The sequence below is a fragment of the Argentina anserina genome, chromosome 3, assembly GCF_933775445.1.
Source record: "Argentina anserina chromosome 3, drPotAnse1.1, whole genome shotgun sequence".
NCBI classification, from domain to species: domain Eukaryota; kingdom Viridiplantae; phylum Streptophyta; class Magnoliopsida; order Rosales; family Rosaceae; genus Argentina; species Argentina anserina.
This window is the reverse complement of record NC_065874.1, coordinates 31,682,048-31,708,517: the sequence shown is the minus strand read 5'-3', so window position 1 is coordinate 31,708,517 and position 26,470 is coordinate 31,682,048. Positions and strand designations below refer to the sequence as shown.

Below are 26,470 nucleotides of genomic sequence, written 5' to 3'. Positions count from 1 at the left end.
TTGAGAACATCCTTAGCTTCTTTTCGAATCTCTAATGGCCCATCATCACACATATAAATAAGAGTTGTGTTAGTTGCATTAAACAAATCAAGTGAACCCTTAATTGAACGAAAATGAGCCCTAACGAGTACCACATGCTCTTTGCATAGTGAAACTATGATTGTCCCTTGAACCAGTTTTCAAAGGGTTCACCACATGCCACCAAATTTGCAATTTCTTCTTTTCTAGCAGCTTTTAAGGCTGAATGATGCTTGCCAAAAGAGTTCACAAAGTTCACAATCAAACTTAAGATGGAGAAGAATTTCCAAATCTCATGTACTCCCATGGCAATAGCATTTAATGTTAGTTGTACACGATGAGCAAAACAATGCACATAATATACATAAGGGTACTCTTCAAGAAACAATGCATGCAACCCTTTATAAATGTCTCTCATATTGCTAGCACCATCAAAGCCTTGACCACATAAATTTTTAACTTGGAGATCATATATAGTAAGAACCTTAGTGATCTCAATTTTAGAGTTTGTGAGGTTGTGTAGGAACACTCACAATCTTAAAAATCGTTCTCGGATCTTACCTAGACAATCATCAAATCTCAAAATAATGGTCATTTGTTCTTTACTAGAAACATCTATAGCTTTATCAACAAGAAGACAATAACAAGCCTTACCAACTTCATCACATATTGTACACCTCACTTTATTACCAAGGGTATTAAGAAGCTCTTTTTGAACTTGGCATTTCGGGGAGCATTATCAATCACTCTTTGAATCTCCGAATTAATTCTTCCATATGATTTGATAAGTTGCCTAAAAGGCCCTTGGTTCAATGACTCTTCAGATTTATCATGGCCTCTGAAGGCAATTCCTTAGTGAGCTAGATATCTCACACTCTCAATGGAAGCAATCAACCTCAACCGATTATCCTCCATATCTTTTGCTGACTTTGAACTGAAGATTGTCTCAGTTTGGCTAGATGGGTTTCGTAGTGAATCTGATAGTCACATATTTATGTGACTTTTATTATGTTAATTATTCATTTTACTTAGCTATTTTATTATGTTTTTATATTTTTAATTAACTTTATTTGTTTTTAGGTATTTTGAAGTGGAATAAAGAAGAAGAGAGAAGAAAAGGAAATGGAGAGGGGAAGAAAAAAAGAGAAGAAAGAAAGAGAGAAAGGAGAAAAGAGAGAAGAAAATGAGAGGAGGAACGGAAAAGAGAGAAGAAGAAGAAAAAAGGAGAGGAGGAAGGAAAAGAGGGAGAAAAGAGAGAATAAAGAAAGAGTGAAAATAGAAAAGAAGAGAAAAAGGAAAAGAGAAAAGGAGAAAAGAAGAGAATAAAGAGGCCGAACGGAGGAAGGAAGAGAAAGAGATTGGGAAGAAAAAATAGAAAGAAGAAGAGAAGAGAAAGGGGAGAAGACGGACATGGAGAGCCGAAGCGAAGTCACATTCATTCTCCTCAAGCTACAACCCACATCTCTTCTATGTGCTAAAATCTCATCAAGCCTCCACAAGAAAAAGGAAGTTTGGCCTCTTCTCCTTTAATTCATTTCTTATGTATTCTTTGATGTTTTTATTCAAGATTATGTGTAACTAAATTCCTTGATATTTAGGGACTAATTAAAGCTCTAGATATGTCTTTGATTTCACACTCTAATTGATTTATATAATTTTATATGAGAATTTCTTCACTGATTGTTCATTGATAATTTTATTGCATGTCTCATTGGGTCGATACTTTGATGCATGTTTTAGGGTTTTATTATCTTGAATATATATATATATATATGACCGACATATCGTTGCATATTTTGTTAGAGATAACAAGTTCTTTGCATGTACTTGTGTGAAGTTATTCCTTAGTAATCTAAGGCTACCGACATTGACTTTAGATTCTTTGTTATTATTCAAACGTTCTTAGAACTTCATGATTTTAATTATTTTGGTCTAGATACCGAAATTTCATAGATCAATTAATTGGGAATATAGTTAAGTCGACATTTCGCTTAACATGACAAGTAAGAGAACGTAATACGGTTAATGACCTAACGACATTGGCTTAACAGTGAGTGAATTCATCTATAATTATTGAAATTGTTTGGGGTGATTGAAGCATATCTAGTGGTGGAGAGAAGTTCCTAACTATTGTTTTTCTCGTATTTACATCCATATTAACTTTTAATATTCTGTTTTTAGCAGTACTTCTGTCTTATTTATTTTTGTTCACCAATCATACCAATTCCGAATACCCTCAAATTTTGTGTGGTAGTCTGCCACAGTGTCCATTTAGTGTCTATTTAATTTCATAAATTTTAGTTGAGTTTAAATTAGCTAATTAATTAGGTTTCCGCTCCTAGGTCGAGTCTGTCTGATTTCTGGTTTACGCGTCTGTTTGTGTTTTTAAGTCTTAGTTTCACCAATCCTCTGTGGGTAATGACTCATATTTACCATTTACTACATTGATATAATTGATTTGATAATATGGTATCTTTGTAGGTGCTTTTTTCGCCTATCAGAATCCCATTTTTGCATTGCCGCATTATGTGGGGATGTAATACCTCCTACATGATTCACGAAAGTATTATCACTAGGCACAATTCTCTTCCAATTTTTGAAATCATCAATAGCCAATGCTTTGTTTTGAGAATTTTCAGTATAAAAAAAGGAAACAGAGAAAGCAATATGCTTTATCCTTGGTTTGTGAATACTCAAGCCATGGGTTATATTTAAACCAAGACAACTGAAATTTACGTTGTTGATCACTAAACTGATATAGCGGAAACTCACATTCCGGTTGCATTGGACCCAATAAACTGTATGCTCTTCTAATAGAATCACGCTTATTAATGGGAAATTTCCATATAGGACAACGTTTTCCCGGGTCACGCTCAATAGCATTAGTATCATTCAATGAATCAATACCAAAGTTATTAACCTCAGAAGGAATCAGTGGAGGACTTGGAAAATCATTAGGAAGCTGTTGTGAATGATTAGCATTTAAACTTGTAAACCATAAAGTAATCAGCTGGTTATCTTTGTTTGTTTTCCTTTTTTCCTTTTTTGTTCTTTAGACATATTACTCTCTCACCTATAAATAAAAACAAGGTAAGTCACCAAATAGACACTTCTAATTTTCTTGTAAGAATTGAGATCAATCTTCAAGATTCATCAACATAAATGTATGCAACAAATGGTGTAAAAACAATAGTCTACCAATAACATAGAATGTCAATAACATATTCATTCATAGAAATTCGAAACCCAAAGTGACCTAGCTATAAACCCTAATTTTTTTTTCCCAAATTTCAATTTGATAAAAATTGAACTAATTTGAATACTTACTGCTTACAATTGATATAAAGACAAATATTATGACAATAATCCTTCCCAGAGATTGGTTGCTTTTAGATAGAGAGTTTGGAGTGAAGGAAGCGACTTACCAATATTGGAGTGGAGACTGGAAAGTAGAGAGCTTTGTCGAACAAACAGAAGAATTGAAGAAATAGAATAAACTCATAAAGGAAGATGGAAGGTGTTGTGCGTTTTGTTTAATTCCGACTGGTTGTTGACGTTGCAGCCACTGACCAAAACAATTGATATATCATGTGCTTCAGGGATTGAACAATAAGTGTTGGACTTATAATTTTGGTCTTTTGGTGTTAAAACCATAATTATCTCATGTTAACATATATATTATCTATAGGTTTTTTTTGTTCTCCCTAAAATTTTGGGTGGAACTTGAGTCCCACTCTCTCTTTCTGTAGCTCCGCCCGTGCTCCTCTGCTGTATCCACACGATCAACATTTTTTGTTGTTGTAGTCTTCTTGGGAGGGAAAGATTACAGAGGCATTGGCCTTTGCCAAAAGAATGGCCAAGCACTCGACGGTTAGGTTAACAGTAATCCATTTAGTTGCCATGGGTAATGAAAATGGTGGTGAGGAATGGGATAATATGCTTGATGCAGAGGTATTGAAGGACTTCACATATAACCATTTGGGTGGAGGCCTTGTAATATATTTACAAGAGATGGTGAATTATGGACCAGAAATGACCAGGAGTTGGGATAACCGGAGATTTGCTTGCATCACCTGATCTCGACTGTAAGACCTCCATTTTTATACCACAAGAACAACAACAATTATCTTCGTTCCCGAACTTGTACATATGTCGAAAAGGTTTTCTTTTCTTTTGTTTTTTTCTCTTCAGAGTCCTAGGCACTTCTTACTACTTACAAATAAATTATTATATATACCTGGTATATAGTCCATGTGATATACATCTTTAATGTTATTGGTTCAATATTTTATTGTGTTTGTTTCTGATTAATTACTCATATTTAAATATTTTTTTACTATTTTCACCGCGTGCATGTATGTTTACCACACCATAAAATAATATGATTGACTGAGTACGTCATATGGTAGTGTCACGTGGTGTTCTGAGTACACGTGGTAGTGAGAAAAATATATCCGTCTTTGAGATTTACTTCACTTTCTTTTCATCTTAAATTGATCAGATTTTCTATTTCAATTTTACTATATCAAGTAGCCAAATCATAGGCACTGGTCATATATGCATCGACAGTTCTCATTTCTCTATGGCCATCATCTTTTTACATTATTAGTAGTCTTCCTTTTCATATAAGGAAACTGTTATTGATACTTTTCTGGCTTTCGTATGCATGCCGTATTCCCGGTAGTGATGAAGTACGTCTTCAATGATCCCCTTCTCTTAAGCGCATTTCAAACATGTGTCGATCACCTTCTCAAGTAAGTGATGGAAATAAACGTTACATAGATAACAAAGCTGAACAAATCTCTCTGCTCAACCCTAGCCTCATGGGTTTGAGCCACAAAAATGGCATACGAAGTCACTCAAAATTTAACCTTCTGTCAGTGTTGCTTAATATCTAATTTAGAAATTACATAGTTTCTTCCCTACTAAACTATGGTATTCGCGGCAGATGTCCATGAAGACATTGTAGCAGCTCCTCTAATACAATCCACTCGTCCTTGGTCTTGTTTAATCTTCTGCTCCAAACCACCATCAAATAGCATAGAATATTGGGATTTTGATATTCATTAATAGCATTTGACACACAAAGTTACGACTCATCCCAAAGTTAAAGTCTCTCTTTTTTTTCTTTATTAAGAACGAAGAAAGTTTATTAAGAACTGAGAGAGATTGCATCAAGTCAAGGGAGAAAAGTGGTAGACTTGGGCAAATAGCTCCACAACACACTTCCCTACCTTTCTCTCTGCATTTCGCTACTTACTTGCAGGCTCGCAGTGACATTGTCTGATGACCTTTTCCAAGCTACAAGTTTTACATTTGGGTGTTAGTGGATTCATAGTGACATGCATCTTCTCGCAAGAACGCAACTTTCTTCTTGTACGTGGTTGGCGAGAGAACTAATTGTACGTGAAGGGAGATCCGACTGAGGAGCGGATGTTTTAAGATTGGAGGTTCTGGGAATTTGGCCGTTCACCAGTGATATTGAGGCCTTAAGGGGGATTAAATAAGCTCAGGATTTCACATGGTGTAGATTGTAGAGACCTTGCTTGAGTATCTAACTATCTATTCATAGTAAGACAAAATTTGCCAATTTAGCAAGAAACCCTAAACATGATATAAGTGGAATAATGTGTATCGATATCGATGAGTAATTTAAAGATGTGTATTTAAATTTCTTCTAATTTCGTTATTTTCTCATAATGAACAGATGAGGACAATGATTTGAACCTCGTTAAGTCTCAGTGACCTAAATATCTTGATTGAGGAGGGTGCATATAGGTACCTATAATAACATTAAACTTCTTAACCTAAAAGCAAGGCCATTGGTAGTTGGTACAATCATAATCTTGGAAATGTTTTTCCACCTCTAAACACTCGAAATCTTAACTTGTCGTAGGCCAACCCGCTTCTTCCTCGTATCCGTAACTTAATTCCATGCTTCGATATACTCTGTTCATGCATCTCTCGTATCCATGCATGCATGGCTGGACGTCTATCTCTGATCCTCTCCTCGCCCCATCTCTTTCTATCTGGGTAACATCTTCGTTATACTTTTCGATTCTACAAGATTTATTGGTGAGCTACTAGGATTCGCGATGAATAAGGCACCTTGGATATGCGAGACCCAGAAAAACATGAGATCGAAAGGTCTCTTCTACGGTGATAATCCAATGTTATACCCTTCTTCAATACTCTATATGCAACTCGCTATAGCTGCTTTAACCACCGTTCTCTACCAGTTCATTCTCAACCCTCTTGGAGAAAGTGCTTTCATCTCACAAATGCTGGTAGATACGGCACCCTTTTTCAAATTTCTTTGTTAGCAATTAGGGTTTCAAGTCAAGGAATTACAACTCGATCTTGAATTTATAATACACGCGCGGCTAGGAAATGTTGGATGTAATCTATGTGTTTATGCTAATATATGATATTGTCAGGCAGGTATTCTACTGGGACCATCATTCTTAGGAGGTGAAAATGATTTTTCAGAAACATTTTACCCGATTAGAAGTTTCTACATCAGCCAAACCTTTGCGTGTTTCGGTCATTCGGTGTCATGCTGTTTCTATTCCTAGTGGGTGTTAAAATGGATATGAGTATAGGATATGAGTATAGTCAAGCGGTCGGGAAAGAAAGCTGTGGCCATAGGCCTGTCGGCATTTTTCGTCCCTTTGGTACTAACTGTAGGCTTCGCTCTCGTTCTGCAACGAACGGTGACCATAACCCCAGTTGCAAAATCACTTATAGTCATAGCAGTGCTTCGATCAGAGCCAAAGTAGTTTCCACGTCATTGCTTGTCTCTTAGGTGATTTGAAGCTCCTAAACTCGGAGCTTGGTCGTTTGGCTGTGTCATCTTCGATGATAAGTGGAACCCTATCTTGGATTTGGATCATCGTATCCTACACAATACGGCAAGGCACCATGAAAAAGACCGGGAACTTGCCGTTCATGGGTTTGAGTTTAGCCGCATTGTTGGTTCTAATTCTATGCGTTTTGAGGCCAATAATGCAGTGGATGGTTGCAAAATCAGCTAAACGCAAAGCCATCAAAGAGAGCTATATACTCTCCATCATCATCATGGTCATGATTTGTTCCCTTCTTGGTGAGATTGTGGCCCAGCATTTTATGCTTGGGCCTATGGTATTGGGCCTCACTGTGCCGGACGGCCCACCTCTGGGTTTAGCTTTGGTGGATAGACTTGACTCCTATGTTTCCAACACTGTTGCCGAGCTACTTTGTGAATTATGATAACTGGTGCAAGGGTCAATCTCAGTAAACTCAGAACGAAGACTGTTGCCATTGTACAGGTTCTTGGCTTCAGTAGCTTTTGTGGTAAAGTAATAGGGACAATGGTGCCTTCACTCTATTGCAATATGTCTGCAAACGACGCAGTTTCGTTAGGGCTCATCATGAGTGCCCAAGGCATCACTGACCTTATCTTGCAACAAGGAGTGGTACTCTTCGTAATGAACTCTTAACACTCCATCGTCTTGCTATTGTTGCTGCATACAATGTACCCTGCTTCATGGCAGATGTATGTCCAAATTGAAACTAATTTGTTCTAAAATTTGCAGCTCATTGACAGAGAATGCTACAGCATCATGATTCTTTCATCGGTTGTATTAACTGGGATCATCACTCCCATAATAAAAAGCTTGTACACAGTGGCGGATCAAAGATTGAAATACCACTATAGCTAATTTAATGCGAAGCGTAAAATGACTTTTATTTGCGCGAAAAGCTTGTACACAGTGGCGGATCAAAGATTGAAATACCACTATAGCTAATTTAATGCGAAGCGTAAAATGACTTTTATTTGCGCGAAGCGCAAAAAAAAATTACTCCTTATATTAGGTATGTAGATATTTGTCATCAGAATGAAGCAGTTTCAAATTAATCTATACACACCTTTGTTTTATCTTTCATCATGTATCTATCTGGCCTGATGTTAATTAATAAACTTCACTACTTTGATTCTAATTTCCAAATAAATAAATAAAATACTCAATCTCTTATCATAGTCACCAGCTATTCTGTAACAGACAGTACATACTAACACTTAATTTCGATCCCAAATTTCCAATCAGTCTATAATACTTAACCAACGTACAAACCCACATACCCAAAATCTCAAATCATTCCAAATCAAATCAATCATTCCATAAGATAAATTTGATTCAATTTTGAAAGAGATTAGAGGAAAAGAGCTAAACCTGTGGACTGGTCTAGAGCTTCAGCGGCGCGCACGGGGAAGTGGGGAACGGCGACGGGCAATGGCGAGTGGTGAAATGCAGGCTTGAACGAGAACTCGAGAAGATGATTAGAAGAAGAGGCTGAAGAGCAGGTCAGCAGAAGCATACGAGAAAGTCTTCAGAGATTGAAAGAAGCAGACGCGAAAGTGTGAGAGACAGAGAGAGACCCGTGCTGATGTTTTAATTTTTTTTAATAGAGGATTGAGTTTTTTTTTTGGCTTCATTTTCACCTGGACCCCAGCTTAGTCAAGCCAGGGCTGGATCCGCCCATGCTTTTACAGCCCCTCCAAGAGACACAAGTCCACAAAGCGAAGACGAACCATCAAGCATTCCTTGCCAAACATCGAGCTCAGACTTCTTATCTGCATGGTCCACCAAGACAGTACTCCCTCCATCATCAACCTTATAGAAATTTTCAATCCAACCCCAAAAAGCCCCATTTGCTTCTACCTTGTCCAACTCATTCGTCTCTCAGGTCGAACAGCTCCAGTCCTCATAACCCACAGACCCGGGAGAAGTAGCAGCACGGCCAGCACCGCTATTCACTCAGACAACTTCTCGGAACACATAATCAATGCCTTCATATTGTACCAAGAACACAATGCCGGCAGTCTTAATGAATTCATTCACCGCAATTACGCCTTTTGCCACCATGCACGACGATGTCTGCACACTTGCTTTCGAAAGAAGGACTTCCATGATCATCATCCCATTTCACAAGTTGTCTTGTACGTACTCTCGCTGCACTGAGCAGATAACCAGTGGCAGATCCAGGATCGAAATGCCACCTAGGCTAATTTTAACAGACAAAACAATTTGCTCAAATGTATAATTTTTTTAATTTATTAAAAATGACCAGACATAAATTTATTTAAATTTTTTCTAATTTACTCGAATGATGATTCTTGCGAGAAGATTCCCTGGTGCCGTTGTTTCAGTTAAACATGTCGCTGGTTTCATCATTGTTGTCCCGGGGGACCAGTTTTCCTCGTTCTCGTTTATAAGAACCATTGTTGAAATGAGCAGAGTTGAGCTGATGAGGACCCTCCTTCTAGCGCCAACTGTTGTGAGTACAAAATCAGAGCTGGTCTTGCTCACGCAGCTTGTATCCCAATGCCGGTCTGTTTAACCTACACAAAAACCGGGTTAAAGTCAAGGGCCAATGGTGCATCGGCCCATGACTCTCCGAAGTTTATATTAGATTCCAGGGCGGAAATCAAGCTCGTTGGTTAAAGACTTATGAATATGTTATCATTTTTAAGAGGCTTATGGCTGTTTTTATAGGCGCATTGGGGAAGCAATGCTTCTCTTTTTCTGATGTGGAAGTGTAATGACCCCCGTTTTCGGGATCGATTTATTTGAATTTGTAGAAATTAATAAACATTGTACAATTAATAAACTGCAATGTTTCGCCTCGCGACGTTGTCAAATCGAAAACGGAACCGTCGTCAGAAATCTTAATTAGAAAAACGTTACGTTTACGCGACGCGAGAATCGACTTTTACTCCGTCGCTTGTTTCCAAAAACTTCCTTCACGAAAGTTGTAGAGCTCGTCGATACGAGTTCCTGGACGTGTCACCTCCCTAATCGAATGTTGTACGTGAAAGTTATTAATGACGGAAGTTAGTTTCCGATTTGGAAAAAGTATAAAAATGTAATTTTGAGAATTAGGGTTTCCATTTTCAGAAAACCCTTCTCTCGCACCCGCCTCCCTCTTCTCTCTCTCTCCCCGACCTCTCTCTCTCCCTCAGAAGCTCCTCGCCGCCGTAAGCCTCGCACGACAACCCGAGGCTCGCGCGACTCCCTCCGCCGTCCTAGCTTCGTCGCCGGAGAGACCAGAGCACAAAGACCGCCTCGCCATCACCGATCCTCGTCGCCGAAACCACCTGCTAGGAGATTGGAACTCGGAATCGCGCCGCCCCACGTCCTGCGAGAAATCACGATCGACGATCCAAGCCTCTCCGACGACATTCCGGTGGCTCCAACGTACGATCTAGGTATGATTTGATGTAATTGATGGTTGAGATTAATTGTTTGATGGATTTTGGGTCGATTTGTTGGAGGATCGGAGGAGGAGGTGGTGGTGAGGATACCGTCGCCTTAGGCGGCGCGTGAGGGAGCGTGAGGGGGGTAGGAGGCGGCCTTGGGTCGTGGAGGGGAAGATAGGAAGGAGAGGAGAGGATTTGGGCAGCGATGGGCAAGCCACAAGCGCCAGTTCAAGCGGTGCGTGAGCTCCACGCGCTGTCACTGTGGGGACGAGCGTGAGCACCACGCGCTATCGTCGGAGGGGACGCATGAATAGTGATTTGAAACAATAAATTTTTGTAAAATTATTTTTACGTACGGTGAATGTAAAATTATTTTACGTACAGTAAATGTAAAATTATTTTACGTACAGTAAATATAAAAAGTAAATTACATACAGTAATTGTAAAAGTAATTTCTGAATGGTAAATCAGTAATTATTATTTACTGAGATAGTATTTACGATTGAATAGTACATTAATACGTAAATAGTATGTACTTGTACAGAAATACGTAAATAGTATATACTCGTACATGAATAAATAATTAATATGTATTTGTATAGTAATATGTGAATAGTAATTACGTGAACAGTAATTTCGTAAAAACCAGAAATTGCTTAACAGTAAAACATTATTACTGTTTCGTCATTAAGGTTTTACGAAACGCTTCTAAATTCACTTCTTATCTATTCTAGGTGATCGACACAACAAGTAAATGATTTGAGTTCGGAATCGTGGAAAATTGCGCTCAAGATATAAGATGAGTAAAATCTCACAGTGACGAATCTACCCTTGCGGAGATTCATAATTACGCTTAATAAAAAGAATGAACTATGATATGTATTTGATATAGTGGATTGTGTATGTGTATGATTGGTAAAATATGTACATGTATATGGTTTGCTATGTTATATACTATCAAAATTTCCGTTTGCGAATAAGTTCATTTTAGCATTGATATTTATTTATTTGAGCATGTCAGTTTGATTTGTGCAATATCATGTGATGATTGTTTGTACGTGGTTTTAACTTGAGTTATGTTAAAACGTTTTGTGGTCTGTGGACCTGTCTTCGGACGTGTTGGTATGTCGGAACTTAGCCTTGGCCGAGCGACTGTTACGATACAGTTATAGCTCTAGTCTGTCTGCCGAGGTACTAACATGATGGGTAACAGAGGTGTACCAGCGCTTATGAGTACCCATATTTTGGACATTGGGTGGCAAGTGGTTGCCCAATGTCGGGCGGCGTACTACATGAGGGGTAACATAGGTGTACCAGCGCTCATGAATACTCGTATTATAAATGTATTTGGGTAAACAGAGGGGTTACCCGATTTCTCATGAGCACTTATATTTTCATATATTGTTGGACAGCCAGATGGGCCGTCCAATGACTCATGAGTGCATTTATGATTGATGCTTTATGTATTTTCTTATGCATTTATATGCAAGTGATATTGTTGTTTTATTCATACGAGCTGTAAAGCTTAACGGGTTTGTGTTTACAATCCCGGTGCACATATTCGATGGTGTAGAGGATAATTCCGCATGTGAGGATTAGCGGAAATCGACGGACAACTCTGAAGACTTGAAGTTGTTTTATTTTATCTTGTGGTGAGGATTGTGAGGATTTTACATTTCCATTTGATATAATGCTTGAAATTATAAATTTGGTTTGTAATAATCAATTTAAACTGAGTTGTACCATGAACTCAGTAATGATCCGCTGTGACATTAAAATGATTTCGATTTATTGAGATTGTTTTAAAGTTTTTTCATGACTTCGAATTCGAGTTTCCTACTTAAAATTTCGGAGTCGTAACAGGAAGAGTGTGCACGTACATTGTGTTTTAATTTTACTGCTATGGCGAGTTACATTGGACAGTGTTGGCGGTGGCACCTAAGCTAGGGGCGGCGTGACCTACCCTGCCTGCTTAATGCCTTGTCTTGTTGGGTTAACTCCGGTCGAATGAGAGGGAATCCTGCCGGGAATTATCATGTCCAGGGGGAGGTGTTAACAATGATCATAAAACATCGTAAAAAATACATCATAAATTTCATAATCATTGAAGATGTAATCATCGCGAAACTAACACAGCAAAACTGAATCAAAAACTAAGACATTGAAAATTTATGCCACAAACCTACTGCCTCAATATTGAACCTTAAATCATTCAATTCAAATTTCACCAAAAACTAACTTCAATACAAAACTTCAATACAAAACTTCATACTACAGAAATATTCTAAACATTTCAAACTTCCAAACTCAAGTAAGTGATTAATTAAAAATTTAAAATAATGTGCATAAATATCTTCTTTTTATACAAACAAGTCCTCAACAGGGGAGTGGCGATGGGCTTAAAGTCCTTGAACTAAATAAGATAAGATGGAAGCGGAGGCAAAAAAAAAAAACATAAAAGTAAGAAATGTATCGTACTATCTCTATGTTTTTTTTTAATTATTTTTTATGAAGATGGTTTTTTTATTGGGCTTCAACTTCACTTGGGCTGGAGCACAGGTGAGCCTAGCCTGGATCTAGGAAACAACGCATCCAATCAGGTTCGTCAACAGAAATATTATTCAAAATGCGCCATGCTCCGTTGGGATGCCTATAGACCGAGGTACGTTGAATAAAAAACCATCGGCTTTACAAGCTTCTCTATCAGGAAGAAGTTTGTACAACATTGGGATGATCTTTATCGAGGGACCGGATGACCGTGAAGCACTGGCATTAGCGACCCGGATGGCTGGAAACCCCAATGTCAGCCTAACCGTTAAAAAATTTACTGATCTCATGCAAAACAGCACCCAAGAGATCGATTCGGAGGCAGCCATTAATGGAAAAAAAAACACCATTTCTACAATGAAGTACATGTTAGAGATAGCGTCGAAATGATCAATGTGATTAGATCGATGGAGGATTTTCTCGACCTCATTATGATAGGGAGAAGGCATGATAGTGATTCACGTAGGGGTGGGCATAAAAAACGGAAATCCCGATCTCGTCCTAATCCTGTCCCGATCCCGTCTCGAAATTCATAGGGACGGGACGGGACGAAGATCTAAAAACATTCGTCCCGTCCCAATCTCGTCCCGTCTCGTCCCACCTTTAATGTAAACTTAAAAATTCCTATATATTTATATCAAAATAAAACTAATTTATGTTCTTAATAACTCTAAAATTATATCAACTCAAGTAATAATGGTAAAGTATAATATTTTGAACATAATATGTATTTATTTTTGTTAAAATTTCATTATTGAATGTTACTTTGTTAATGAAAAAGTAAAAATATAGGTTTTTATTTAACTTCATAGGAATGTGGGATTTGTCCCGTCCCGTTCCAACCGGGATTAATCCCGAGTGTGATGCATTCTTAAAAACCCTCGTCCCGTCCCGATTCAAAAGAGTGGGACGGGACGTGGGATAAGCCCCGTCCCGTGCCCACCCCTAGATTCACGGTTGTTAATGGGACTCACTGAATGGAATGAATTTCCGGAACTAGGGTTCCTTGGAGACATGTTAGCATCTTCCGATGGAATTGTGAGGTGTCAGTACTGGTGGTGCAGCAACAATCGTTAGGATCTTCTCAGAAGGAGGAGACCGAAATCTTTACCAGGCATGTGAAAGATAAGTTTTCTGTTTTGGATATACCTCCTGACAGTGACAAAGTGTGGCCACTTTGATCAATATATCTTAGGCAATTAACCAACCAACACTAGAAGTATGTATTATGGAATTCAACTATTTAGAAAGTTAGTATAAAAAAACTATTTAGGAAGTTTACATGGTACGTTACGACCTTGACATGTTTGATTAGATCGATACGTTCGTTAAAGAATTGTGTGTGTGTGCGCGCGCGCTAGCTAGATTATATATACGGTTAATGTTGAACATAAGCTGCTAGCTAGGAGAGGGAATTAACAAGTACGTACCACGTACGTACGTAGTTCACCAAATGAGCCAATCGGTTGTGCCTAATACCTGTAAGGCACTCATGCAGCTGGTACGGTGCAGAACCCACAACAAATGGCATATTGCCACCCACGATATTGGACATGACAAAATGATAGAAAAAGATATCGATCTACGATCCAAAGTTCCAAACGATTAGCGATTATAAACCACTGGCTTAAGTTGATACTATTGGCATGAGCCTTTTGATGTCGAGCATCCAACCACTCATGGGGACATGACAGATACGTTTGCTGGATTCGCCACCATTAGTATGAAATGAGCACTTCATAATTAAAATTTTCGTTCTTAAAAATCAATTTTGGTGACTTGTAGAAACATTTTGTTTACTGAGTATATGAACTCTAGTTGATAAAACTGTACGTATGTTTTGACAATATTGTAATCCTCAGGATAAAGATCGATTCATTTCAATTAGTTTTGCATTCTTTTCGGATTAAAGGGGAGCTTCGATTCTCTCTATATATATTTGATTGTGGTAGCATTGTGAATTGAGAGGTACGGTTTGCAAATAACAAAAAAGTTCAAGAGATTGAGTCGATATATTCACTACAACAAAATGAGGTATAGTATAAAAAGCCACATTCGTCGAGATATGTAGCATGTTTTTGAGATTGCAACACCTTTATTAGCAACACATGATATGTGGCCATAGTGTTGCTATTGCCCCATTTTGTTGTAGTGATTGTTCGTGAAGTATCCCTATCTCTGAACTTGTGTGAATTGATTTAGCATCATTTTCAATTTTTCAGTGGCATTAGTTCTTAATTGTCCATCTCTGAACTTGTGTAAATTAATTAAGCAACATTCTCATTTGCATCTGTATAGCTTGTGAGAATAGCGACTCTTGTAATCTATCAAGCTTGTGAGATTAGTGATGAACTGATGATGACTCCCGTAATCTATAGACTTAAGCTAGGTGTGATGAATATTATAAACTTAGTGGTTGGAGTACGTGTCTGTATCAAGGAATCCTAGGCTGTGTCAAAGAGCCTGTGATTTGTTCAACTGTGTTGTAGAGTTGAAATAGGTCGATCAAACAGAATAGGCGAATACTAGTTGAAGAGCTAATAATCTTAGAGTAATAAATTGGCAAAGCTATGCGTAATCTACTCTTGAAATATTATACATGCAGTTAGACTGAGTTTGGCCTCGAAGTTATGGCTGATTATGAGATTATTTGAGAATTTAATCGGAGTGAGGTGTTTGATGAATAGAAATTGTAAGAGATTATAATTGAACCTCACGCACACCAATATAGATTTAGAAGTTAGGATTTGGAGCTTCTAATTATGGAAGCAGATTTTTAGTCTTTATCTAAACTCACCACACTTCTATACTAATATTCACTATACACTTAAAGTACTCACATTTGATTATTCTCACAGCCCAGCTGCAGCTGATTATTCTCACAACACAGCTGAAAATGATTATAAAAAACTCACATTGGGGCCAAACTCGCCTTTAATTGTGTGTTCTTTTTCCTGATTGAGATTTTTGTGTTGTGACAAATTCTAGTGTTCGCTTCAGATTGTAGTACTGCAAGCTTATTGTATCATATTAATTATTACATTGGATTAACATCATTTGTTCCTTCTAGTACGTACTTTTTAGATGTTCTAAGCTAAAAGAGTCGCTTCCTTTTGCAAACACAAACAAGCAAACAAAGAGAAAGCCATCTATGCATGTGTCCACTATATGAAGAGCAAATTTACCATATACTAGCTAGCTCTTACCATATTTCCAATTGGGTACTATGGCTGAGTTTGACTCCGAGTTTTACATAGATTATGGGCTTAAATTCTCAAATAATATGAATAAAGTGTTTAGTGAATCAGCTTATTTCTAAATTCACGAACTCCAATGTAACTTTTAGGTATATTATAAAAACTGTAAAATAAAGCTTTTAAAAACAGTTGCTAATTAAATATGTAAACGTAGATTTAAAAAAAATCACCTGGAGACTAAATTGGTCCTATGTCACCAGCTAGGAAAAAAAATCTCGCAATACATCCTATTGCATATGGAAGAGTAATAATGTTTAACCTGAGTTAGAATAGAAGCACCTTTTTACTCTCAATCACGCAGTAAAACTAATTTAGTTTTTCGTTTTGCTAATAGTGTTCATTCAAAATTTTAAATACTAGTGATTTTTTATTAAAGTTTTTGTGCGTTCATTTTAGATGTTTTTGAGGTTGAATACAACAATAGTTTAAGGTTTTGGGACACTGCAAAAATAAATTGACTCCCTTAGACTCAGGGGTGGAACCGGAAGGTTGGTTTTAGGCATACATTTTTTTATTATAGAAAATTAAATATATATATATATAATTTATATAAAAAAATATGTCGTAATTAAAGAAAAATAGTGAGAAAAATGAGAATAGAGTAGAAATAATATAGATTTATTGATAGAAAATTAAAGAGTTGTAAAGTATGGGAGAAAAAAAATAGAATAGGAAAAGAATTGGGAAGGATAAGAAATAAACATGAATCCATCAAGAGAGATTCACCAAGTTCGTCTCGGCGACTAAACCGTACCCGTGATTCCGTGATTCCTTGCATCATTTTGGTCCTAACTCCCATATCAATTAATTTATAAGTTCACTAGCTTTTTTTACTCTATGCTTCTTTTCCTGGGGATCTCCCATCTCATTTTCTTTAACTCATCAGTGATCAAATTAATCCATTATATATGAGTTTGATACTTTGATCAAATGCCTGCCAATCTCCTATTGGTTCAAACCAACAATTCACATGATTCCCCATGACAAATTTCTTTCACATTTAAGTATTCAACTGGAAAAACTGAAGTCCAAGATCTATACAAACACTCAAACCGATGCCGGCTTGTGGTTTAAAACATTAATATAAACGGTAGACATAATTGGATGGAGTTTGAGAAAAGGCATGTGTAAAATAAATAATATAAATGGTCTCTGATAAAAAAGAAATGGGAGTGAAGAAGAGAGATTCCATGTGAGGACTGAGTAATATGAAATAGGATTTTAACCAGGGATTTGCCAGGTTGTTCAGCATTTAAATTTGTGTAGCTTCAAGTCTTCAAGATGTAGCTAACGCACAACTTTTGGATTTATGCTAATAAGATAATGGCCTAATAATAATATAAGGGCTGGAGTTATTGTCCTTCATCAAACACCAAGGTCCCTCGATCTCTTATTTATACATGGTATTTTAATTTGGTAAATACATTATATATATGTATTAATATACACTATAAATAGTATAAATAGCGGTGGGTAAAAGTAGAAAATAAACAATAAATTATAACATATTACGTACTCGTCTATTTATACTAACATCTAATGGATGATTGAGTAAAGAGGAAGTTGTACATAATGCGATAATTAGAGAAAAATATCAATTATAAAGGAGTCGAAAATTCAACACGTATAATATGCAACAGTAGAAATCACAGTTTAAGACCAACAAAGACGTCGTACACAAATCCCAACCACTAAAGCATTTAGGGATACTAACGGAAATGAAGAACTAATGAATTATTAATGTTACAACGTATATGACTTGCTCGCACATTATTAATACAAGGTATTTTAATTAGGATGTGGAATCCGCTCTCGTGAATTTTTTATTTATCTATATTGATATATAAGTTCCTGCCACAACAGGTCACCGGAGTTCAATCATCGTCAACTTAATGACGGAAGTCTTCCATAAGTGCCAAGTGGCTTGCACCATGTTATTGAGCTGTGAAGAAGAAGAAATGACAATAATATAAGTTCGTATTGGCTTAGCTTAAGAATAAACGTAGAACTCACAATCATTAACCTTAATGAAGTTATAGTCTACTCCTTTTTTCTATAAATGTTTCGAAGTAGTTACCCGATATTCCCTCTCAATTTGTTCGCTAATTAGTGGAACGCTCTTATATTAACATCCCCCTCTTATTAATTATCAATTAGGTTTAGCTAGCTAGCATGCACGTCCCATGGTTAGGAGACATAATTCTCCACACGGAAAGTTTATTATAATCAAATTTTATCTGTAAGCAAGTATTAACATTAATGTTATGCATATGGAATATAGAAGTATAGCTAGTGCAGCACAACACCGCGTAGATATAACAACTCCCATGCTATGAGAAAAGATTATGATTCCCTCCCCCCCCCCCCCCCCCCCCCAAAAAAAAAACAATAATGACCCCAAAAACATAATGAATACTATATCCTAAGGACTATATGCCTAAAAAAAAGGACTATATGGAGAAAAGGTTATAAAGTACGTACCAAAGGAAAATAAAGACATTTAATGGATGATCGATATTGACTTGTATATCAAGTAATTCAAAATCAACAAACAAGCTCGATAATTCAGTTCCATCTTCTTCTTTTTTACTAGTGCTAGTAATTAAGATATTTAAAAAGTAAAGGAAATCAAGTGAAGTGTAAACGAAGAAATGAATTATTACAAAACACATGTGTATGTACGTATGCATAATTATTGATGATAATTAGTTTTCTAGCTCAGTTAATTTTCAAAACCATAAATCTCGAGCTAAACTCTCACTAAGAGAAAATCACCACACAATGATCTTCCTTTACTCAATTTGAGAAGTTAGGTATATGCTGTGTACAGTACCACTGTACAATTATTCGATTAACTCTTAAAGTGTTACAAGACTTGTATGTCTAAATCTCACATCAAATCGTTGGTGCCACACAAACTCTTTTGAATTCCAAAACAATTGAACGCCCAAATTACAAGTAAATGAATGATCGACTTCTTCTCTTTGTTCTTTTTCATCTTTCATTTCACTCATTTTGGTTCTGGCAATAGATGTGCTGCCTTATAATATCCACCTGCATTTAAAACATGAGATCAAAAGAGAAAGAAGAGAAGAAAACATATTTACTTGCAACTTCAAGCTGTAAAACAATTTGTGCATTACAAATCCTCTCTCTCTCTCTCTCTCTCTCTCTCTCTCTCTCTCATCATGTAATGATCTTTTCTGAAGAATCAAACAGACCATGAATACTGGAACTCTGAATCTGCCACTATTAAACGCAGACCCAAAAACAAAACAAAAGGCAACAAAAAAAAATATCCACAAAAGAAACCAAAAAAGGGGAAGCACTTTGCCGGAAATACATCATGCTCCGGCACCGGAAAACTGTTAGTCTTCAGAAATGCTCTCAAGATGAGGCTGAAATGCTCCGAGTGATCGTCCGGTCCGGCGATCTCTACGTGATGAGTATTTTTTCTTTTCTGAGACGTTCTCCGTCAAGTATCGATCACATTCGGAGACAGCGGCGTCGTCACCACTGCTTAGTCTCTTCTTGGACGATTTCTTGAGGCCGCTACTACTTTTCTTCTTCTTCTTACTGTCCGGCACCGAAGACTCCGGAATCAAGAAGTATATGCTGCCTCGTTTGAGCTCCGACTCCGGCGAGAGAATCAAAATGCGGCGAACGACGCCTTGTGAACAAGGCTTGCTCAGAACATGATTGGGGTTGGCGACAAGGATCTCGCCGGCAGTGACTGGACGTGTGATTTCTTCTACATAGCCGTTTAAATGGACTATTCGGATCAAGTCTAGAGCTCCACAAGGTAGAACACAAGCTAAACAACACCTTAGACTGTTGCCCATGTTTGATTACAGATCCAGCAAGGCTCTGAGCTCTCTCTCACAGTTTGGTTTCTCTGTGAAAACTCAAAGTCTCCGTTGGTTGAGCTGGTTTTGGTGGTCTTGGTGTAAACAGAAGCTGAAACTGATGGAGGACGGACTAATGGCGAAGTGCTATATATAGGAATAACAGCCCCGTCAGCCGTTCAGCACCAGCGATGTACCTAGAACCAATAATCGTACGGGTCAGAACAAAATAGAGGGCATTATATTAGCCTATTGGTTCGAAATGACCAAAGTGTCCTGTAAGTGATTTTTGAAATTTGGCTAAATTTGCTTCGACGAGTTGATTAACTTGAGCCGCCTTCCAAACAATTAGTGGCAAACGATTACTTGCGTTTACCCTCTTGGCAAATGCTCAAGTCATATGTTTTTTCGTTTTCTTTGGTCCTAATCAAAACGAGGAGGACGTTAAGTTAACCAATTTGGACCTTAATTCCTTCGATATGAATGTTAAGAATGTACTAACGTTATTCTTTTTATCTTTTGATTTTGTTTGGATAGATATCGATTACAAATTATACAAATGGTCATGGAAACAAATGGGTTCATTGTCAAAAAGATAAATGGGTTCGTTGTGTCTTTGAAGTAAACTTTGTTCAACATGAACCACAATCTTAGCGGATTGATTCAGGCTCACCATCACGTATTACTAAACCGTTATCGAAGAGGATCTTAATTAAGAAGTGGTGAAGTAAACTATTGCACAAGACAAGTCATGAGAGAAACTAAAATTAAATTCCTTCTCATTAAATCCTAGATTTATGACTAGGGTTCCGATGGCTTTGACAAACACTCTCATGCAATTTCTAACATGAAGGTTTACTCTGTTACTTATTGGGATCATCTTCCTTATGAATCCTTAACGAATTAGTAAAATGTATAGGGGATCCGGAATCTATCCACTAAGATTGTGGTTTATAGTTACTAAGTTTACGTCTAAACAAATCATAGTTTTAGAGATTTTACCTTTCTTCATCGGCATGTATTTGCTTGTGATCAATCTATTTTCTTCTACATCATATCATTTGTACTGATTCCACAAAATAAAAAAGGAGTCGATCCGAGAATTGGTTATAGAAAGAACACCAATTCAACCGATCGATCGGGACGAAGTTCATGCATCCTTGCTAGCCAGCACGCCGTACTGTTGCTATGTACACGTATTATGAATAATGAATTATCATTTGGTCCTAGAATTGGGGTTAATATGTTAGGATTATAGGAGTAATATTGTGTAGGGTAGTTACATTATTTTGTTGTATCAACCTAGCATATATACTCATGTAACCTACATTTTTTATTTAATCAAATCAGTCACAATGTAGTTTTCAAAATCTTCTTACTCTCTTTTACTTTCTTGCTATTTTCAATTCAATAAACCATAAATTCTATCATAATATTCAGAAATTGCGATGCGTTTAGTAGTTTTAGTTTAGGACACTCGATCACATTATCACAAGAGTTCAAGATGTACATGGCTCCCACCCACAGCATGACCAGTCCATCGCGAATATAGGCATCGAGATTGGAATTGACAGATTTTAGTAGTCTCATTTCTGGCTTTGAATGATAATAAGTGATTAGGTACGGAATTGAAATTAAAGAGTACAAGCATTGTTTAATCAACAAGTGATTAAAACACCATGGTTAAGCAAATTCACAAGCTCAAGCTGGCATATTGGTCCACTCGGGCCAAGAGGGAAGCAAAGGGTTTGGTTCATCAATTTAGATCGGAATGGATGATATTCTATTGGTCTGTGACATTGTTAGCTGCTCTACTAGTGAGGGAAGTTGTATGACTCTGACCCTCCGGTGATTCAAACCCAGAGAATCTAGCTGTCTTCAAGAACAGGTGTCTTTTACAATTTGATTAATACATGAACAAATTTTATTTTCTCAACTAAATTTAATACCGAAATACCCCATCTCGATCGATCATAATATGGCCAATTTTGTACATGGTAATTTATCAGTGTGCATGGTTATATATATGAGAAATTAATTGATCATTCTAGATCGGTCGATCTTCTCTTACTTTTTTCTTCTCATGCACTAGCTTCCAACTGCAACTGCGCCTCGGGATCTTTCAGTAGTTCTCTTAATGTAAACAGGCTACATGTTTTATGATCTAGAAACCAATAAGAAATGGATTTTAAGTTTTTAACTATATTGTTTTAGCGTCATAATATGGTATCAGATTCGACGCCGCAATCACACGTGACATGCAAGTCAACTTGTCATGTCACCAATTACAATAATCACAAAATGTTATTTTGAATGAAAAAATAATTTTATCTTTGTTAATCCGACGACTCTAGATTATTATAAAAAAAATTGTAGTTCTTTTTTATATCATTTATTTTTCAAAATGCTTTCAAAATGTAATAAAAATATGATATATACAAAGTATGCTTGAAATATATATATATATATATATATATATACGTGTGTGCGGTGCTTATATGGTAATTGTATTAATTAATTATAGTTATTATTAATCGTAAATGTAAATTAATTAAATAAGAAAGTCATGAATCTTGACATATTTGTCACTAGAAAGATTATCATCGACATAATTGTATTAAATATAATATTAATTAAGATATATATACTCTAGGAAAAATAACATTTGTTACCTTATATATCCCCTTAAATCAATTATATCATAACACAATAATATTCTCTTTAAGAAAAAAAAACCAAAAGAATCTTATCAAAAGTTTTCATCTAAATATAAATGTTGTACGTAGTTACCCTACATCGTATGAAATTTAAAAATAAATATATTTTGTGCATATATATATATTTCACGCGTGCACACACATATTTCAAACATATTTTCAAAAATTTCAATGTTTAAAATTGTATTTTAGAAGCATTATTGTGATAAAAAAGAAGAATGATAAAAGAACAAAAAAATTATTTGTATAATAATTTAGAACCATTGATTTAACAAGGATATAATTGTATTTTCATTTAAAATGATATTTTTATATAATTTTAATTTTTGATGTGGAAATGTGACCTGCATAACACGTAGGATTGTGGCGTAGGATTTGGCGTCATATTATGGCGTCCTAGCACTTCTCATATAATATATATATATATATATATGCTACAATTCCACATGCATATATAGTAAAATAAAGTCTCGATGTTTTTTCACAAGTATGCTTTGTTATGGCTCAGAATTGAGAGATTTCAATAAAAATTCTTCGACTTCTTTATGTCCAGGGAGCTATGTTAAATCAGTCAAATATGTCGACATTGATCATTTTGTGCTAAAACTGAAATATGATATCATGCCCGATAATGGAAAGCCTTAACCATTTGTACGCCACATTTATCCCAGAAGAGTGAATTGCATGTTAGATGTCCTAGGTGTACGTATACTTCAGCCTTAGTTGGCGTCCAGTTAATTAGTTAATTAGTACTTTCTTCATTAATCTAATGAGCTGTTTCATTATGTTTCACAATCGCGCTAATTAGCTTGGTTTGCTCTTCAAGTAATTAAGATGGTACGTACGTATACCTAGTTTGCAAAGCTTATATATATTCTTTTGAACCGCAAGTCTGTCTTAAGATGGCTTCAGCAGTTAATACTTAGAGAAACCAATAAGTATAAGCGAAGTTAATCATTAAACTCGAGGTCTAAGTACATGCAGTACTTCCCAACTTGGCAAACCTTATTAAAGAAAATCTATATAAAACTTCAAACCTCCTCTTGAAGCATCTTTCATCATTCGCAATGGATTCACCCCTAGTATATTATCTCATTATCTGGTTGGTGCTAACTCCTAAATAATTACGCTAATTAAACTTCTGTTGGCAACTATAGATCAGATGCAAGTACAAAGACCATATATTCAACCCATTTTTGGGTACTTAATTAGCTTATAGTTTAAACAGCCAGTGTATATGACGAGGAAACTTATTAGAGTATTTGTTTGTTCTCGTGTGCATCATTAGAGGACGAAGCTTCATGGCACTGAGGTTTCAGACACCGACCATGTATATTGACACTGAAATTACAATTATAGGTTGCTAATTAAGGGACTATGCACGAGGCTTTTCCATAAGATTCTCGATGTGGGATTGAAGAATCTGATTCATGAACAACGTGAGGCAACTCTGTCTTTACACTAATACCAAGGTGGAACTCCGATTTATTAATCATAGCGCGCTTCCTTGTTAATTCTTGGTTCTAATCATTTTCTTAATGCATATATAGTTGATGACTGACCATCATTGGTTTTAGAGTATGATTAAAGCCTCTGCAGAAAAAAAAAGAAAGGAAAATCCTAACAGATACCGTAGTACTTAATCATGGAAAGGAAATCCCTAGATATATAATCTCTAAGTCTCTTTGTACTCGCTCCACAATCGCCCAAGACATGTAGCCAAGAACTTGTGTATACTTAATTATGCTTCACGTATACTTTTGAATTAAGTACGCGGTTATTATCTCTAGGTATACCTTTGATAGCTGGCGGGGTTGTGGGATTGTTGCACAAAGCTACTACATTTGATTAGATATACAAATCAAATCTTAGAGGATTAATGGATTTCACATTCAGTTCATTGTATCCGAGCTAGTTTCCTTCGATTGTATGAAGCTTTTCTTGTCGCTGTTAATGAGTTAAGGGACTAATGCATTTTAAATCGTATGAGTTCCAAAACTAACATATATTGCAATGTCCAAGATCTATACATGCACGATCTTTTCATTTTTGTTTTTGGTACCGAAAGTGGATCAAAAATATGATTCTTATTCTGCATGATCGATTGATCATCTAATGATGATACTTAGCTGGTATAATTAACAAAGTACGTCTTTATCAACCTTGGTATGTAATAAATAACATGTCATGAAAAATATTTTTTAGTTCCATTTTACTGACAATTTCCATCATATTAATGAGAAGTTGATCATGAAGAAGAAAAAAGATCCACAAAAATGTGGAATTAGAAATTCATTGCATTTTTTCGATTAACAAAACTTGACAATTTAAGCTATAATTTAACTTTAAAATGATGTACATGATTTATAGTCACAAGATGTACTGTGTAAAGTAAACACTTCCACGGAATTCGCATATAATTAGTTTCAAACCTCATCAATAGACTTACGAACATACGTACGTTTAAGCACCAGTGTACGTGTATCTAGAATTACTAGCTACTTTTTTTCCAAAAAAGAATTACTAGCTAATTGTGCAATAAAATTTAGTTTCCAGATTGAGAATACAAGTTAACAACATGGGAATAGATGTCAAAATCAGATCCACTTAGATGAAAACAGAAACAAAACTATGTGATTATGTGAATGATTTCCAGGCCACATGCAAGATATTTTGGTAGATTGCAAAACAGCTTGCTCAATTTTTGGAACTTGGAAGTGTCTTAATCATGAAGGGTTGGGTAAGATCTCACGTAGCAACACAATCCCTCCTTGGCCACCGTCATATATGGCTTATACTTGTAATGGACCCATGACTCTTCTATCTTCAAATTTTCGGTAGGCGGTTCTTAGCAAGTTAGGCAGATTATGTAATCTTTTAACTACGACTGTATGAGATACTTAATTAGGTGGTTAGGAAATTTCCTTTACGGCTCAGAACAATACCATATTGATGTGTAGTACTCGAGTAGATCTCCAGCTTAGCTGAACACGAATCGAACGAATGCGAAGATGCATAGGACGTTAAAAGATCTTCATCATTTACATAACAGTGTCAAATGTTGTGTGGCTCGATCAGCCAATCTGGTTTGTGATTCACCTATCTTATGTAGCGAGAGGCCGCAGGTACGTCTCCATGAAGATACGTATGTACTGCATTTACTAGAGTTTTTACATGTGGCGGTTATGTTATATACATGTACGTCCGAAAGGAATAATAGAATGATGATTTAGACAAGTTTGGCTAACCCTTCTAGTCTTTATGAAGAAGAGAAGGGAGCTCGATAATAACTCTCTACCAACTAAATAATTGCAAAGGTGCACCATGCATGTCTTGCGACTTTCAGTCTCAGAAGCTCAATCACAATTTAAAGAGCTCTCATCAACTTCAACTTTAAAACCACGTACATTATTTAATCTAGTAATCTTACGAAAATTGACTTATTATCAGACAGTTCCAAATGAGAACCAACATGATTTTATTGAAAGATCAAGAGAGGGGCCAGCATATATAAGTGGTAGACTTGCATCAGTCGCATTGCATGGTTACTGATGACAGAATCACGGTCATATATTTATCAGATATTGGCTAGAAAATTGACATGAGAGTTGAGACAAGATATAAAGTCTATAAGCATGAAAGACGAGATATTTTTTTTTGAAATGGATAAAAGACGAGATGAATAATACAGTAGTAGACCCAAGCCAAAGCCAGAAACTCTGGAAAGGACTGCCTTCATTAACAGCATTAAGTGTTTTCTTTCTTTGCATTTCTCTTTTCTCTTAATTGGCTGGGCCGCCCTAGGTGCTAAGCCCCTAACCAGGGGCGGAGGCAGCAACTCAAAAT

At 36.4% G+C, this 26,470-nt stretch overlaps 1 protein-coding gene and 1 pseudogene across 1 annotated transcript; one reads left to right on the top strand and one right to left on the bottom strand.

Annotated features, from left to right (window-relative positions):
- The first annotated feature begins 6,113 nt into the window (after positions 1–6,113).
- On the top strand, positions 6,114–13,986 carry LOC126787500 (cation/H(+) antiporter 15-like; annotated as a pseudogene).
- Positions 13,987–19,157: 5,171 nt separating this feature from the next.
- Positions 19,158–20,011, bottom strand: LOC126788580 (uncharacterized). The gene has a single exon (XM_050514584.1). The coding sequence runs from the start codon at positions 19,902–19,904 to the stop codon at positions 19,431–19,433; it is 474 nt and encodes a 157-aa protein (XP_050370541.1). The 5' UTR covers positions 19,905–20,011; the 3' UTR covers positions 19,158–19,430.
- Positions 20,012–26,470: the final 6,459 nt, after the last annotated feature.

Bases quoted from the DNA above. Each gene is read 5' to 3' on its own strand.
- LOC126788580 (XM_050514584.1), bottom strand. From the start codon at position 19,904: ATGGGCAACAGTCTAAGGTGTTGTTTAGCTTGTGTTCTACCTTGTGGA.